Raw genomic sequence first — 14,670 nt, 5'->3', positions numbered from 1 at the left:
AGGCCACCTTGCTGAACAAACCATTGGTGTCATGTCTTGATTTTAAAGCTCTAGTACGTTGTTAACTGCCCTGGTCTTCAGGCACGGTCAGAGGGCCCCAGCCCTGGGACAATCTTACACTCATGCTGGCAAAGGGACTGGTCCTTACGCATCTGGAGCCTCTCTTTGAAGTGCTTCATCAGTTTCTGCCTGTGAAAAGTGAACTATGATTCTATGCTTCTGAACCTCTGGTTGGCTTGGCTCTGTGTGCCTCACTGCCATGGGGGTCAGACAGCACATAAGGGGCCAGCCACCCTGCTGTTAACCTGCTGCAGTATTGGTGGGGCTTGCCCCACGTCTCTCCCTCCCGTTCAGCTCCGCTCGGGTCACACACAGTGTGAAGTTTACAACCTGAAGTCCTTTTGGAGCCAGGACCCGCTCCGTCTGTGATGCACGCTCTGCATGGAGCACGCAGTGATGGGGAGCTTGGAACAGCAAACCAGTGTCAGCCCTCTCTTCAGTGGCACTTAAAGCAAGGCTGAGCGAGATGTGGTCAATGGCTGAACCCTCCATCACTCCAAAGCAGTAACCGGTTACCTTTAACTCAGCTTCCACCAAAGACTTGCGTTGGGGAATTGAATCCTTGTGGGGTTTTTGCTGGGTTCTTTTATTCCCATGGTGTTGAATCAAGGCCTTTCAATGCACCCGCAGACTCCAAAGCGTTTTTACAGCAGTTACATCTTGGCAATGAAATCTTGTTCCAGCTCTGACACACATTCCTGAAACCTGGCCAGCTGTGTTTCTAAGATAAGCCACAGCCTATAGCTTCCATTGTAGGTAGGGTAAATACCCTCAACCACCCCTATAAATACTCCCCTATCAGAGGGGTGTTGATGCTCCACCATTCCCAGTCCCTCCTCTAGCAGTGGGGAGGCGGGCAGGGGCTTGCTCTGATGTAGGATGCAGCTACTCCACGCTACAGTGCAAGCATCTCCCTTGCTTCCTCATGGAGCTGGAAGCATCCATGGTCCCCGCTGTGACAAAGGCATCGTGTCCCATTCACTGTTATCGAGGTTAGTCCTTGGAAGTACCCGGATCTGGCTCGCAGATTCCATGGAGTCACGTTCACATTCCGGGGGTGATCGTCCACGTTCCTGATCATCCTTATGGAGAGCTGTTGGAGTTGTAAACCTATGTGCGTTCTATTAAAGCTGTATCTGGTTGCAATGCGTCTCCGCTGTGCATTCCTTCTCCCCTCCCCATGCACAACAGTTAATCCCGGATACAAGGAATTCTTCCCAACGAGGTATTGAACCTAATGTGTTTTATCCGCCAGTCAAACTGATCCTAACGCCTTAAGATCTTTTAGGAGTGGATTTCCCCCTTTACCACTGGGAGAGACCTTCACATCCAGCTCAATGCCATGGAGCCGGATGGGGCTCAATCCAGAGCTGTGGATTGAGCACACCCAGAGGAGGGGCAGCTGGAGCTCATTCCAAAGGGGATCCGTGCCGAGCTGTGGGGGAACACAGGGGGGGATCCAAGAACAGGCTTTGGCAAAGGCAAAGGGAAACGTGTTGGACGTGAGCGGAGCAGCGGATCCAGCAAGGAACGGCTGGAACTTGGCTGCGTTTTTGGATGACATTAGTTAATTTTAGATGAAATTAGTTAATTTGAATCGAATAAGCTGTGACTGGCTTAATTTAAGGGACTTTTTGGTCCAAAATTGGCAAGATTAATCATATTAAGGGGGAGTTTCTTCATCTTGCTCAGTTCTTCATCCTCTTGTGCAACAGGCCTGAGCGCTGGCAGCTGCTGCACTGCAAAAGCAAGAGCTTCTATCTCCTAATCAAAGCAAACACACCTTTAGTTTTCCCAAAACCGCCGTGTCTGGGAGGTTTTTTGGGCTGAATTCGCAGGTTTTTGTTGCTTTGTGCGATTTGGGGAGGGGGGAAAAGCATCTTTTTGTGTTACCTGCGGTGAGCCCGGCTCAGCGCTGCGTGTGGTAACCCTGCTGCTTCCAGAGCGTGCCAAAGCGATGCCAGCGTTTGGGATGCGGACAGTGGGGCTTCATCGCTCTGGAATGCGCCGCAGCGATAGGAAATATTAAAAAAGAAGGGGAAAAAAGTGGTGGTTTGAGGGCTAAAAACGTTAATTTCTGTCGGACCGTGAAGGTGCGGAGCCGCAGGGCAAGGCCCCGCTCCCGCCGCCGCCGCCAGGGGCCGCCGCCGCGCCTCAGGGCAGGCGGGAGCGGCGCTGAGGAGAGCCAAGATGGCGGCCGCGCGGTGGCTCGGCGCGGCTGCGGGGCTGGGCTCCCGGTAGGTGACCGCGCTGCCCCAGCCCGGAGGAGGAAACCCGGGTTTATCCCCCCCTTCCCATCCTCGATGGGGTCCCCTCTCGCTCCTCTCCCCACACGGCTCGGGGCGGCCGCGTCGCAGCGAGCGGCACCGCGAGCCCGCAGGCCGCGTTGGCTCTTCCGCGTCCCTTCCGCGCCGCGGCAGGGCGGACGAGGGTGAGGTTATTTCCTCCCTGCCCTCGTTACAGACGGGGAGTCTGTTTCTTCTCTCAACACCATTCTAACAGCGAGGGGTTAATTTCCCCCCCCCCCCGCCACGCAGGTGCTGAGGGCCTTCCCCTGAGGGACTGCTGGGCTCCTACGCACAAAGGTGTGAGTAATGGAGTGGAATTCCCCTCACAGGGCTCAGGACCGTGCTGCAGGGAGTCATTCGCCCCCATAGGATCATGCAGTGAGGGGCAGTGGCCTCCCCCTTCGTGTACGTGTCCTTAGGGCCAAGGAGTAAGGGGAAATTCCCCCTCACCACAAGTGCTAGAGACTGTAATAAGGGGAAAATCAAAGGGCAGCATTGTTGTGGGCACATCTGGTGTGAAACGGAATCGTGTTTATTCCCCAAACCTAAGGGGGAAAGGAGAACTTGGGGGCCCTTCCTCGCTTCCCATTGTGGCCTCTCTACCTGCTCAAGACCACAAAAGTAAGCAGATAACATGATTCAGACCTCTTCTGGGTTCATGTGCCTTCACTCACACTAAAGAGGTGCATTCCTGACAGCTTTCCTCCTGTTCCCATGTTTGAGCAGTCTGGACCTGGTGTTGTGCTTGTGCTTGCTGCCTCTCTTACCAGCCCCTGTTACTCTAATGTGTTTAGTTTACCTGCTTTCCCTCCCCTGTATTCCAAAAGGAGGAGAGAAACCAGAAGTAATGAGTCCTCAGTATGTGGTATCTGTGAAACGAGGTGGATTTTGGTTCATTTCTGATTGTCACTTAGCTCTGAGATACCTTAATGCTGACAGTTAGGCCTGTTACTCCATCACTCCACCTTCCTTTTTCTCTTACAGTTCTTTTCCTCTCTGCTCTTCCCCCTTTTAACCCTATCTGAGCAGATGACGCCACTCCTGTTTTGGCTGCTAATGGCCAGCATGGAGCAGGGCCTCTTTTTCACTGGTCTGGTTTAATTCTGGAGCAATACTTGTACAGGAATGTACTGAGTTTCTTTATTCCTCCAAGGGAGGAAGTGCATAGAGGTGGACAGGGGTGAGGTATGCCTTGGTGTGAGTAGCTAAGAGGGGTTTTATTTCTTATCCAAGTGTCCTGCTATGTTTTTCTTATGTCAGTTGTTAGTGTAAGGGTAGCCATTGCATTAGCTCTTTAGCTTGTCCTGTAGCTTCTGAGAGTCCCATAGGAGACCCTTATCTTTGACCAGCTAAACCCACAGAGTATAGGATTGAATTCCAGCCTTGATTTAGCCTCAGGTGCTTGAGGCTGGATTCATCTCAGCTGTCTGTAGTCTTCTGAAAATCAGGTGTTTAGTCCAAGCTACGTTTCTAGGCACTGGCTACTGTCAAGAAGATGACAGAGGGTTTCTTTAGGATGTTTATCCTCTTCTGTCACAAGTAAGTGAGGTGATTTGCCTGGCTTTAGTGACTGAAGGAGTCTAGGTTAATGTTTTGGGTGGCTAAAACCTGGGAGCTGTGTCTCTTGTGATCCAGCCTGCTGCATTATCCAGGAGAGAAGCAATGCGAAGCACTCTCTCTGTGAGGTGGTGCAATTTGGGGATTGATAGTAAAATTCTTTTCCTCTAGGTTCTGTCGTATGATGGTGAAAGATCACAATTTGACACCTCAACAGTGTTTCCACCAGCTTGTGCAGAAGAAACCCTTTCTTCCACCTGCAGTGTGGCATAATGCAGGTAAATACTAGTTAAAAATGAAGAGATGAATGTACTGTGGCTTTGTGTCTTGTGGCAGTAAATGACAGTTTGTTATTCCTTCTGAAAGCCGAGTGGTGTCACATTTCCTACGTGGTTTTTAATGCAGTTTTAGTGCATTTGGAGCTTGGAGAGGTTTGGACGGCTCACTTTGTGCTGGATTATGCATGTTTGTTCTATGTCATTCAGCTGCCAAGGCTTACGAGGGGCTTTGTTAGTGCAAAATGTTATTTGGGCTTTGCTGCCCTTCTTAATTTAATTTCTTAGTGTAAGTGTATCTGTTGTCAAAGACTTTGTGTTGCCTTCTGTCCAGCTTCAGCTCCTGAGCTCTGCCAGATAAAACTGCTGGCTGTCCAGCTAGAACCTGGCAAGGATGGGGGCAAAGCTTTTCATTCCTAAACCTGCAGTACTCTCTTGTTTTCATTTCCCCCTGTCTAGGCATGCTTCACTAAGATTGCCTGCAACCTGGTATTACCCTGAAAAAGCAGTGTTTCAGATTGACTTTGCTGGTCCTGCCAGTTTTGGGGATAGGCTCTGATGCTCAGAAAAATTAACAGTAGTCTGAAATTTGCCATGCAGAAAAAACACTGGGTTTGCACCTGCCTGAGAGATTTAGCAACCGATCGCTAATGTTGCAGTAGGAAGAGCCTGAGACATGTTCTGCAGGTGCTGTTGCGTGGCATTAGTCACAAGTGGAAATCTAATTCAAATGAGTCTGCTCAGGCAGAAGGTTCTTTCTGGTTTTGGTTGCAGACAAGTCCTGTCTTATCAGCCCCAGCACCATTTTTCCTCTTGCGGTTTTACTCAACAGGCAGACTCTGACAAGCAGATGTAGTATTTTACCTGCTTCTGCAAGTATCCTAACAGTGGCCTCTGGTATCTTCCTCTTACCTTGAGCTGATGCTAGGCTGATGCTCTAGGCGCATGCACGGGCAGGCACTGAGTGTTCCACAGAGGGTTGAAGGAAGCACTGTAGATGTTTGATGTAAATGCAGACAGTTACCAAGTGTGCAATAATAAATTCCAAATGAGTTATTTTCACAGCTGTGCACAGAGCTTGATTCCAGGTTGGTTCATGATTGAAAAACCTGGTCTTAGGAAGGCAGATCCTCAACTGCAGAAGTCACTTCTAAATACAGAGGCCCCCCACACAGATACCTTTTAGCAGCCATTTGTGTTTCAGGGTGTTAGAGATGGTAGGTGAATAATGTGACCCATTGCTTTCAAAAACTGAGCACTGTACTCAGTTTACACCATCCAAATCCCCCATTGTTGGTCATTAACAAACTACACTGTTAACACTGGATGTGATTTTGGATGCCAGCTCGGTTTGGAAGGTGAGTACTTCTTCCATCCCTGTGGATAAAGCTGACTGGTTGCTTGCTCCATTGGGATTATTCTTTCCATGTTAAAACTAAGAACATCTCTGCTAGAAAATGTGTGTGTGTGTGTGTGTGTGCTTTGCCACTGTGCATGTTGAAGTCAAATGGGTTGTTACCATGACAGACATATACAGTAACAATTTGGCAATCTATAAGTAGTGTCATTTGTCATCTAATACTAAAGAGTCACGAGCAAAATGTCAGCTCTTTTTGCTGCTCTAAGTCCCTGTTGCATGGGTTTTGAGTTGAGTTTGTTTCTCAACTAGTGTTTGTTTATAGATATTAGTTCCTAGAGATTTTTTGGCTTAAAATGCATTTTTATTCCCTGAATGTTTGTATATCTTTTGTTCTTTGATGTGCAGGGAGAGTTAGGAAGGGGGAGAACTAGAAAGAAGTCAAGAGACTGTCCCTAACTGGTGCTCAGCTTCAGTGGGACATTAGGAATATGCTGAGTGGACACATCTGCAGGAAAATACACTATTAAATGTAGACCATTAAATGTAGAGTATTAACTTTTAGTCAAGACCAGGTTATTTACATTCAGCTGTTGCAATGACATACCCACTCCACAAAAGGAACTTCAGTAAAAATGGATCTTTTAAACATCTTTGCCAGTGAATTGTAAGTAATTTTATGTTGAGTTGTTTGGTCAGTTCAGCTTCTGGAGGATAACTGACCGCTTAGAGTAGTTTTTCACTGTGGAAAGTATAGGCAGGGGTGGTTCACTGTAACTGTTGTTGCGCTTGGTTTTCTTTTTTATGGTGCTGAAAAATGAGGTGAAGCCCAAACCCCATAAATCCTGTGTATCTTCAAGAGAGGGTTTATAAAACTGACTATGCTTTCAAGAGGGAATGATAATGCTGAAAGATAATGCTGCTTTATGATTTGAGCATCATAAAATTAAGAAACGTGAACACAACAGATGTGAAGTTTGTGTCTCTTGGCCTTCAGTAGGAAGGGAGGATGGGACTGGCTTCCTGCTGTTGCAGTAGGATGGCTTTTAGTAAATAAAAAGCTAGCAAAAGGAGCAAAGACAAGCTTCCATTTATCATCTTGTTTGCCATGAGATGATGTTCTTGTGTTTATCAGTCTTTGTGTCTGAAAGCTTTTGTGGGACCCACTGCATTGTGCTTTAAACTATCACTGCTGCTGTTTGCTATAGCACAGCCATCTCCCTCAGTTTGTCTTGCTGAAGACTTCATTGAAGCTACTTAGGTTTGATTACACTGTTTTTCTTCTTTCTGTTTTTTGTTTTGTTTGTTTGCTTTAATTTCCAGTAAGAGGGATGTTTATTCAAACTCAGGACACACCGAATCCAAACAGTTTGAAGTTTATTCCTGGGAAGGAAGTGCTGGGGTCAAGGACTATGGAGTTTTCCAATCCAGCTGCAGCATTTTGCTCACCTTTAGCAAGGTATTATTAAACTGGGGGGGGGGGTCACTATGGGCTGTGTGGTGACAACTGATGTTTTTAAGCTCATTCTGCTCCTTATACTCAGGAGCAGCTTGGTTGGATTTCAGTTTTCAATGCTGCTTTCCTTGTGCATAAATTTAAAGCTGGGAGGATTGTTGTTGCTAAAGGAGTCCTTCTCTTGTGTCTGTACTCCCCATTTCTCTATCATCATGCTGTAGTTCATGTAACTGGGTTGAGTGGTATCATAAATCAGCATTCTTGAACAGTGAGACCTCTGGCCCTGTGTTCACAAATCATTCCCATCAGAACACTCTTAATTCAAGTAGTTACTTGGAAATCATGCAACTTCTCACAGTTGGGAAACAGACCCTCACAAGTCTCTCTGGAAATACTTGGAATCATCCCTTTTGTATCATTGCTTTCACATTTGCCTCTGAAAAGAGCCCTTATCCATTATATGGGTGGAAGGGCTTCAGTTTGAGCCTGAGACCCAGAGGTGCTGCAGTAGGTTACCTCTGGAGATCCCAGTTTAAGTCATCTTTATATGCTGGAAGAATTATATGCAAAAGTAGAAGCTGTTTCACATGGCACTCTCCAGGAACTGTAGAGTTATCAAACACGCAGCTCTGATGATTCCAACTCTCGTAGAGTTGTTTGTGCAAACAGGATCTTTATGAGCCAAGCTCTGCTAATTAAAGAAATACAGTGTGAAAGGGTTGTGAGGACGTCATGTGTTGACGGGATGCTGAAGCTGTAGGGTGTGATAATACCAAAGTACATCAGGCTGCAGGGTGCTGTCGACTGTCAGAAAGGAGCTTTTTGTTGTCATGTACCTGCAGATAAGCATTTTCATTAAAGAGGATGTATGTGGTAGAATGTGTACCCTGGCAAAGCAGCTTGGTTATGTGTATCGTGCAGGTTAATGGGGAAAAAACTGTCTATATCCTTAAACCCCAGATTATGTTTTTTATAAATGGAATACTCATTTATTTTAATAGGGGATATTCATTTTCCAAAGAAGTATTAAAAGCTTCCTGAAGGGGATGAAGGGGGGGAGTATCATTTTGGTTGATCCAGGGTGATATGGTGCACTTGCATAATGTCATTGTTTGAGTAACTTAAAATGCAGTTGATTTAGTGATGTAAAAGCCCAGAGCACGTGTAACTGTTTCGTGTGTAGAAATGCTTTCAGATGGCTATTGTGAAATCTCTTTTCATCGCACATACCTTTGTGATGAGATTTCCAATTCCTTCATTGCATTTTTGATTTCACACACACACAGAGTTACAAAAATGCCTTTTCAGGAGTAGCATCATTTCTTTATTTTGTGGATGGATTTGTTGGGGTTTACTTAACCATTTGTGGAAATTGGCTTTTGCATTCTCATTCTGCTTTTTGCACTTCATTGTCAAACATCTGCTCTTGCCTCCCCTGTAAGCTCTTGAGTTGCTTTGGCTGTGTGCTAATTTATGACCTGGTTGCTGGATGCTGTATGGGGCCCTCTGAAGCAATTGAATATGAATCTTAAGCCTTTACTAACTGAATGACTAAAACTGTTGAAGACTGCTCACAAAGTGAGTTGGGTGTTAAAGCCTTGTGGACTGCTTGGCACTAATCCTTTTATTTAATGGCAACAGAATTGAAGGGAGCTTTTTTTGAGCTCAGTTACTTTGAATAACTTTAGTCTCAGGACCATTCCTTATATTTGCACTAGTCCTCTCTGAAACAGTAGGTACCTACAGGGTTTGATGCTGAACAAACAGCTTTTTATACAGAATATGATTTTGCCTTCAAAGAACTGTTGAGAGAGTAACACAGATCCTGTAAGAGATGTGTTCAGTCTTACTCCATACCCTGGTTCACAGCAGGATTTCCTGGCTCTTACTAAGCTGTAGGTGAAGTAACTGTTTCTCCTAATGGCTCTGGCTTTAGTGCTTGTTTTTGTCTAGAGGTATATTCTAGAACGTTTTTTCTCTGACATTAAATAAATCTTCTGGAGTTTGCTGAAATGTGTGTTGGTTTGGGTTTCTGTTTTCTTAACAGACAGTTATTCAGAATTGAAGGAGTTAAAAGTGTTTTCTTTGGACCAGACTTCATCACGATCACCAAGGTAAGCAGAGCAGAGGTTTGGATGTGCTGAAAGATGAGCTGAGGTCCAGCTGTCTTAATAAATGGCCATAGGGAAGATCCAGTGAGACTCCTGGGTGTGTGTCATGAAAGCATCAGAGGCCATGTTCACAAGCAGCATAAAGGGAATTGCCTTTAGTATAAAGGCAAAAAAAACGTGATAAAGTGTGTATGAGCACTGGATTAGGTTTCCTTGATCTTGGAAATGGTCAGCATGAGGCCCTGTGCAACATGGTAGCTTGGAAGCTGGCTCTGTGTCAAACCGGAATTGGGACTGGTTGACCTCCAGAAGGCTTCCAAGTGAATGGCTGCATGATGGGGATGGATTCAGTGCTCACTGTGTTTGCACAAGGTGTGGAGCTCATGTCAACAGAGATAAGGTGGTGGCAGTAACCCTGCAGGTATCCTCTCACTGTGGGAAGAGCACAGGCTAAGTCAGGGAATGTTAATTTGGCTCGAAATGGGACCAGACAATCTCAAGTCTCTGAAATGGTTGGGTAGAAATATGTGTTAAATAATGTATTTAGGAGAGTTTCACCTCTTCAGTTAATGCTCTGATAGCACTTGTTGGAAACCTTTCTATTGACCATTGTAAGTTGAGTCTTACTGGACTTTTTTGGCAAAGCTATACCTGGACCTGACAAAACTATGAAATCAAATCCATGCATTGAGTGTGAGAACCCATGATATCTTTAACATAAGAAGAATCTCTGCCTAATTTGGTATTAGGAGGATGATACTCTGGTTTTACTCTTTCTTTCTTTCTTCACCTGATTCTCACAGGATAGTGAAGACCTGGATTGGAACTTACTCAAACCAGATATTTATGCAACTATAATGGATTTCTTTGCCTCTGGCTTACCTGTAGTCACTGACGAGGCACCTAGGGCAGATACAGGTAAATCAAACTCCTCAGGAAGAGGGATTGGGTTTAGTTTATGTTTTTAGTTTATCCAGAAGAGCCTCTGCTTGTTCCTCATATACACTTCCTGTGTGTGAAATACTTTTGAGGCTTTAGAAAGCTGGGGGGTTTTGTGGCAGACCCTTCTTGTATGAGCATCTACAAAGGGTTTTATTTCCCTCCTTAAATCAAAAAGAGTGCCCAAGCCTAATGGTAGGTTTATGTTCTCAAATGAACAAGAAATTGTAAGAAGTCTTTTCCAAACCATAATGAAAGGAACTGAAACTAACTTAATATTTAGCTCAGGGGCAGTATTTTGCTATTTATTTTCTCATTTGCAACTTAACAACTTAAGCAATTTTCCCAGTGTTTTAAGGAAGGTTATGGCTATTGAGTTCCTCTCTTATGTCTGGATTGAATTTCAGTATGCACATAGGCTTTGTTTTATTTGGAAAATTTGTCCTAAAAATGCTTCTGTGAGACTAACACTGAGCTCAAAATGGCATCCGGAACTGCTAAAGCCAGACATGGTCATAATTCTTCTCCTGCTTTGTTTTCTTGGTGCTAAAACCTTTTGAGGGCCCTGCCTTGATCCGTTAATCCTTACTGAATGTTAGTTGTTACTTCCTTTAAAAGGTGGGGCTACTTGTCTGTTAAGGCCTTTGCCTGCTGAGAACTCTGAACTGATACTGGGTTTTGTTGGTGGAGGCCTGGGATGTAAATAAGGACAATGCAGAAGAAGCTGCTCTAAATTGAGACATACACCTTTTGGTTTCAGTCACCTCAGTGATGGGTTTTATGCTCTCCCGTTCTGCCATTATGGATATACAGTATTAGTAATCATCAGAATTCTCTCCAAGTTCTGATTTGCACTTTTTGCCTTTCCCAAGGTGCATCAGAAGATGATGATGAAGTTGTACTGATGATTAAAGAACTGCTGGATACAAGAATAAGGTAAACTGGGAACATTACTGCGAGATGGAGTGAATTAGTCTTGGGGATTGGATTTATTTAGGCAGCAATGTGTTTTTCTCCGGGTATTTGTGATTTCATGGTCCAGTATCCAGTTAAAGTGCAACGTGCCAGAGTTGAGAGTGCTGTTTCCTCTGGTTGGAAGCTTTCTGTCTAGTTTCCCTGTTTAAGCAAACTGTGTGTGGAACAGAGTCCTTATTGCTCAGTGACTTTAGAGCAGTGTATAGCCTTACCCTCTGTAATGCATTTGAGCAGGTCCATTGGTTTAACCTGTCTTACTTTTAAACAGTGAAAACAGCACAGTCTTTGCTATTAGGGTATTTGTTTTCCTCTGTTGTATTAGTCTCTGTCTTAATTGTACATGTCCTTCCCTTCCAAGTATTCCAAACTAGTTTGTATTCTTGTATAGTACTCTAAAGGAGAATTTACAAGTGGTTTTCCTTTACTGTCTGGGCTTCAGTGGATTTTTGTCCATGCATTCTGTTGCAGTTTAGTTTGTGTTTTAACATGTCTTGAATTTAGAGACTGGTGGTAACTAATGAAGTCTCATGGGGGCCGTGGATCATGATGTGTACCCGAAGGGTGTTTTTATGCTCATTAATTGCCTTCCAAAGTGAACTGAAAGGAGTAAGCAGCTTGACATTTTAGATGCAGGGGAAAATGTCTGATGTTTCTCATGTTGATACTTGTTGGTGACTTCTTCCCCAGCACACAAATTACAGGAGACAGCAAGTTTTATGTGCGTCAAAATCGTGGAATTCAGTTTTCATTTTTCCAGAATTTATGGCAAACTTGGGCTTTTTATTTAATTCTGCTGCCTTTAAAGTGCTATGAATGTCAAAACGTGGTTGTCCCACAGCTGACACATGGTATTGGTTAATGTTCCTGCAAGGAGAGAGGAGAAAAGCAGGAATAAGCTGGAGCTCTTTTCCCAAACATACGTACCAAGTGTTGAAACATGTATCCCAAGTATACCGTCGCATAAAGCTTTATATATGTCATATAAATACTTTATACTGTCTTATTAAAGCCTCATCCAGGAGGCCCTGCTCCTGCTGGGTATGTGGTTGGTTAAGCTCCCTCAGATATGTCCTTTCCAACCCTAACTATTCTATGATTCTGTGTTAGGCCTGGATTTCCTCTTTCATAAGGTCACAGAATTTGTGCCCAAATTTCTGCTTTTCCCCACCTTTTTCTTTCACTTCCTTCTGCCTGTCCCCTCAATGGACCAAGAAGCTGTTGATGAGAGCATTAGCAGTAGTGTCTCTTACTTCACTCGAGAGCAGGATAGTTTACAGAAGCTATGTATACACCAGTGGTACACACAAAGCATTTATTATTTAGTTGATCAATAATATGTGCAAAGAAGTTGTCAGAAAGTGCAGGATGGAGGGAATATAGCTCTGAAAGGTATTTTTAGTTTTTGGCTTTCTGGAATGGAGATAATTTCTATGGTGAGTTGTTAATAAATGTGTAGATGTATAGATTATTCTCTTAGGAGTGTAGCTCTCAAAGAGTGACTTTGAAAAGCAGCATAAAGAGCTTCTGTTAGAGTAACCTGATGGTTTTAGCTTGGTCTGGAGAAATGTTCCTGTGAGACTACAGTTACAGTGCTGGGCATTTGTGGCTTGCAAAAGGAGCCCTTGCTGCAGAATACTGGGATGTATTCTCAGATGCTGGTTTCTTCACCTGCCAGCAGGATTAAGCTTTCCTAGTTGGAGCTTTTTCCTGTCCTGTGTAAACTCTGGTGAATGGTGGATTTATTTATGGAAGCATTTAAGGACTTCTTATCACTGTCCCTGCTCAGGTAACAGATGCACATACATGGTGTGGTAGGACACACCCCTGTTGTATTTGGCACATAAATGAGGCAGTCAGCGTTATGTGTGGGGAGGGCCTTAAGGCAAACCCATATGTCTTTGCAGATATATGAATCAAGCTCAACTCTGAGGTGCTTGCCCTCAGCCTTAGAATTTCAGTGATTCCTTTGTATGCTGCTGCCAATATGTTTTGCTTAATGTTTTGTGGTAAAACAGTAGTGAGGGTCCAGCAAAGTATGAGTTGTTGGACATTGAATCGGGTGGTTTCAGAGAAAAAGGGCTATAGTTACTATGTCTTGGCAGTTCTTTGTGTGTATTAAATTTAGCTTTACTACAGATTTCTGGAAGGAAACATACTTCAGCTATACTTGCTTTAAATTGAGTATCGTGTTCCACCAGGCCGACAGTGCAAGAAGATGGTGGTGATGTTATTTATAAAGGCTTTGAGGATGGGATTGTGCAGCTGAAGTTGCAGGGTTCATGTACCAGCTGTCCCAGTTCCATCATCACCCTCAAGAACGGGATACAGAACATGCTCCAGTTCTACATCCCTGAAGTAGAAGGCGTGGAACAGGTGGGTTGGTCAGAGGTAATAGCTGTGTGCTTTCAAATGGAAAAGGTCTTTGTCCCTTTCCAGCATTTAAGCAAAAGTAGGGGATTTTTAGATGCAGTTTTTCCCAGTCAGAAGCTGTATCTTAGCTAAAGATACAGAACTCTGCATTGTCCTGTGCAGCCCCGAGCACCAATATGTGCTGGGGACTTCTTGGAGCAAGTCCAGAGGAGGCCATGAGGATGATCAGAGGCTGGAGCACCTCCCATAGGAAGACAGGCTGAGAACATTGGGGCTGTTCAGCCTGGAGAAGAGAAGCTGTGTGGAGACCTCAGAGCAGCTTCCAGTGTCTGAAGGGGGCTACAAGGATGATGGGGAGGGACTCTTCATCAGGGACTGTAGGGATAGGACAAGGGGTGATGGGTTCAGACTGAAACAGGGGAAGTTCAGGTTAGATATAAGGAACAAGTTCTTTCCTATAAGGGAAGACTGAAGAGTCTTTTGCTTTCTCATGAAAAATCTGATACCCTGTAGTGATTGTTCTGGTGGCCTCTGGAATAACTTCACCAGCTCCTTTTACATCATTCCTTCTGGAATTAATCTTTAGCCACATTTCCTCCCGGTGTTATTGATAGCCAGTGTTTCTTACCTTCTTCACGTGACCATTGTCATTCTGTGGTGTAGAATAACTGCTGTTCCCCTTGCGTCCAGCAAGGATTTAGTGTAATAAATTCTTTGCAGTCTGACAGGACTGAGAGTTTAAGCTATTTAACTAAACTACTTCTGGATCTGATTTCAGGTTGTTGACGACGATGATGACGTGGAGAAAGAAGCAAATTCTACGTGAGCTGGCATCCTCTGTGGCCAAATACGTAGTTACCTCTTGGTGTACGTAAACTATCCTTGTGCTGAGGAACAACCAAATTTGCCTTCTGTTTCACTCTTATATCTGTGAAAATGTATCCTCAGTTTAAGCAATTTGTCCACTAAGTTATTAAAAGCCCTGCGTTCAAAAAAGAAACCTTTTGCTCTACTTTGTACTATGTCTTAAGCAAGAAATGATGGGCTTTAAAAATGATGTGTCTTTCCTATGTTCTTTCATATAAAAATCAAGACTGAAAGGCCAAAGTAAAGTTTCTTGTCTGACTTTTTTTTTGTGCAATAGAAATATTACATGTTTATTCCCCCAAACCTCCTTATGGGGCTCACCAGGGCTGTCTGCCCTTGCTCTGTAACTGGGGAATTCAGGAATGTTCATTTGAACCAGTCTTACTAAAAAGCTTTCCATAGGATTTTTGTGTGT

The 14,670-nt window shown here is 44.3% G+C and overlaps 1 protein-coding gene across 1 annotated transcript; it reads left to right on the top strand.

The window, feature by feature from the left end:
- Positions 1-2,191: 2,191 nt before the first annotated feature.
- On the top strand, positions 2,192-14,388 carry NFU1 (NFU1 iron-sulfur cluster scaffold). The gene is made up of 8 exons (XM_061478952.1): positions 2,192-2,297; positions 4,077-4,183; positions 6,861-6,996; positions 9,041-9,107; positions 9,908-10,022; positions 10,916-10,979; positions 13,217-13,391; positions 14,167-14,388. Exons 1-8 carry the CDS (start codon positions 2,251-2,253, stop codon positions 14,212-14,214), a joined length of 759 nt encoding a protein of 252 aa, XP_061334936.1. The 5' UTR covers positions 2,192-2,250; the 3' UTR covers positions 14,215-14,388.
- The last annotated feature ends 282 nt before the right edge of the window (positions 14,389-14,670 follow it).

This window comes from Pezoporus flaviventris, unplaced genomic scaffold (genome assembly GCF_033815535.1).
Source record: "Pezoporus flaviventris isolate CSIRO_AGI_PZ_B2104156 unplaced genomic scaffold, CSIRO_AGI_Pfla_v1 ptg000138l, whole genome shotgun sequence".
NCBI lineage: Eukaryota > Metazoa > Chordata > Aves > Psittaciformes > Psittacidae > Pezoporus > Pezoporus flaviventris.
Note: the sequence above shows the minus strand (reverse complement) of the source record. Positions and strands in the feature narration are given on the sequence as shown.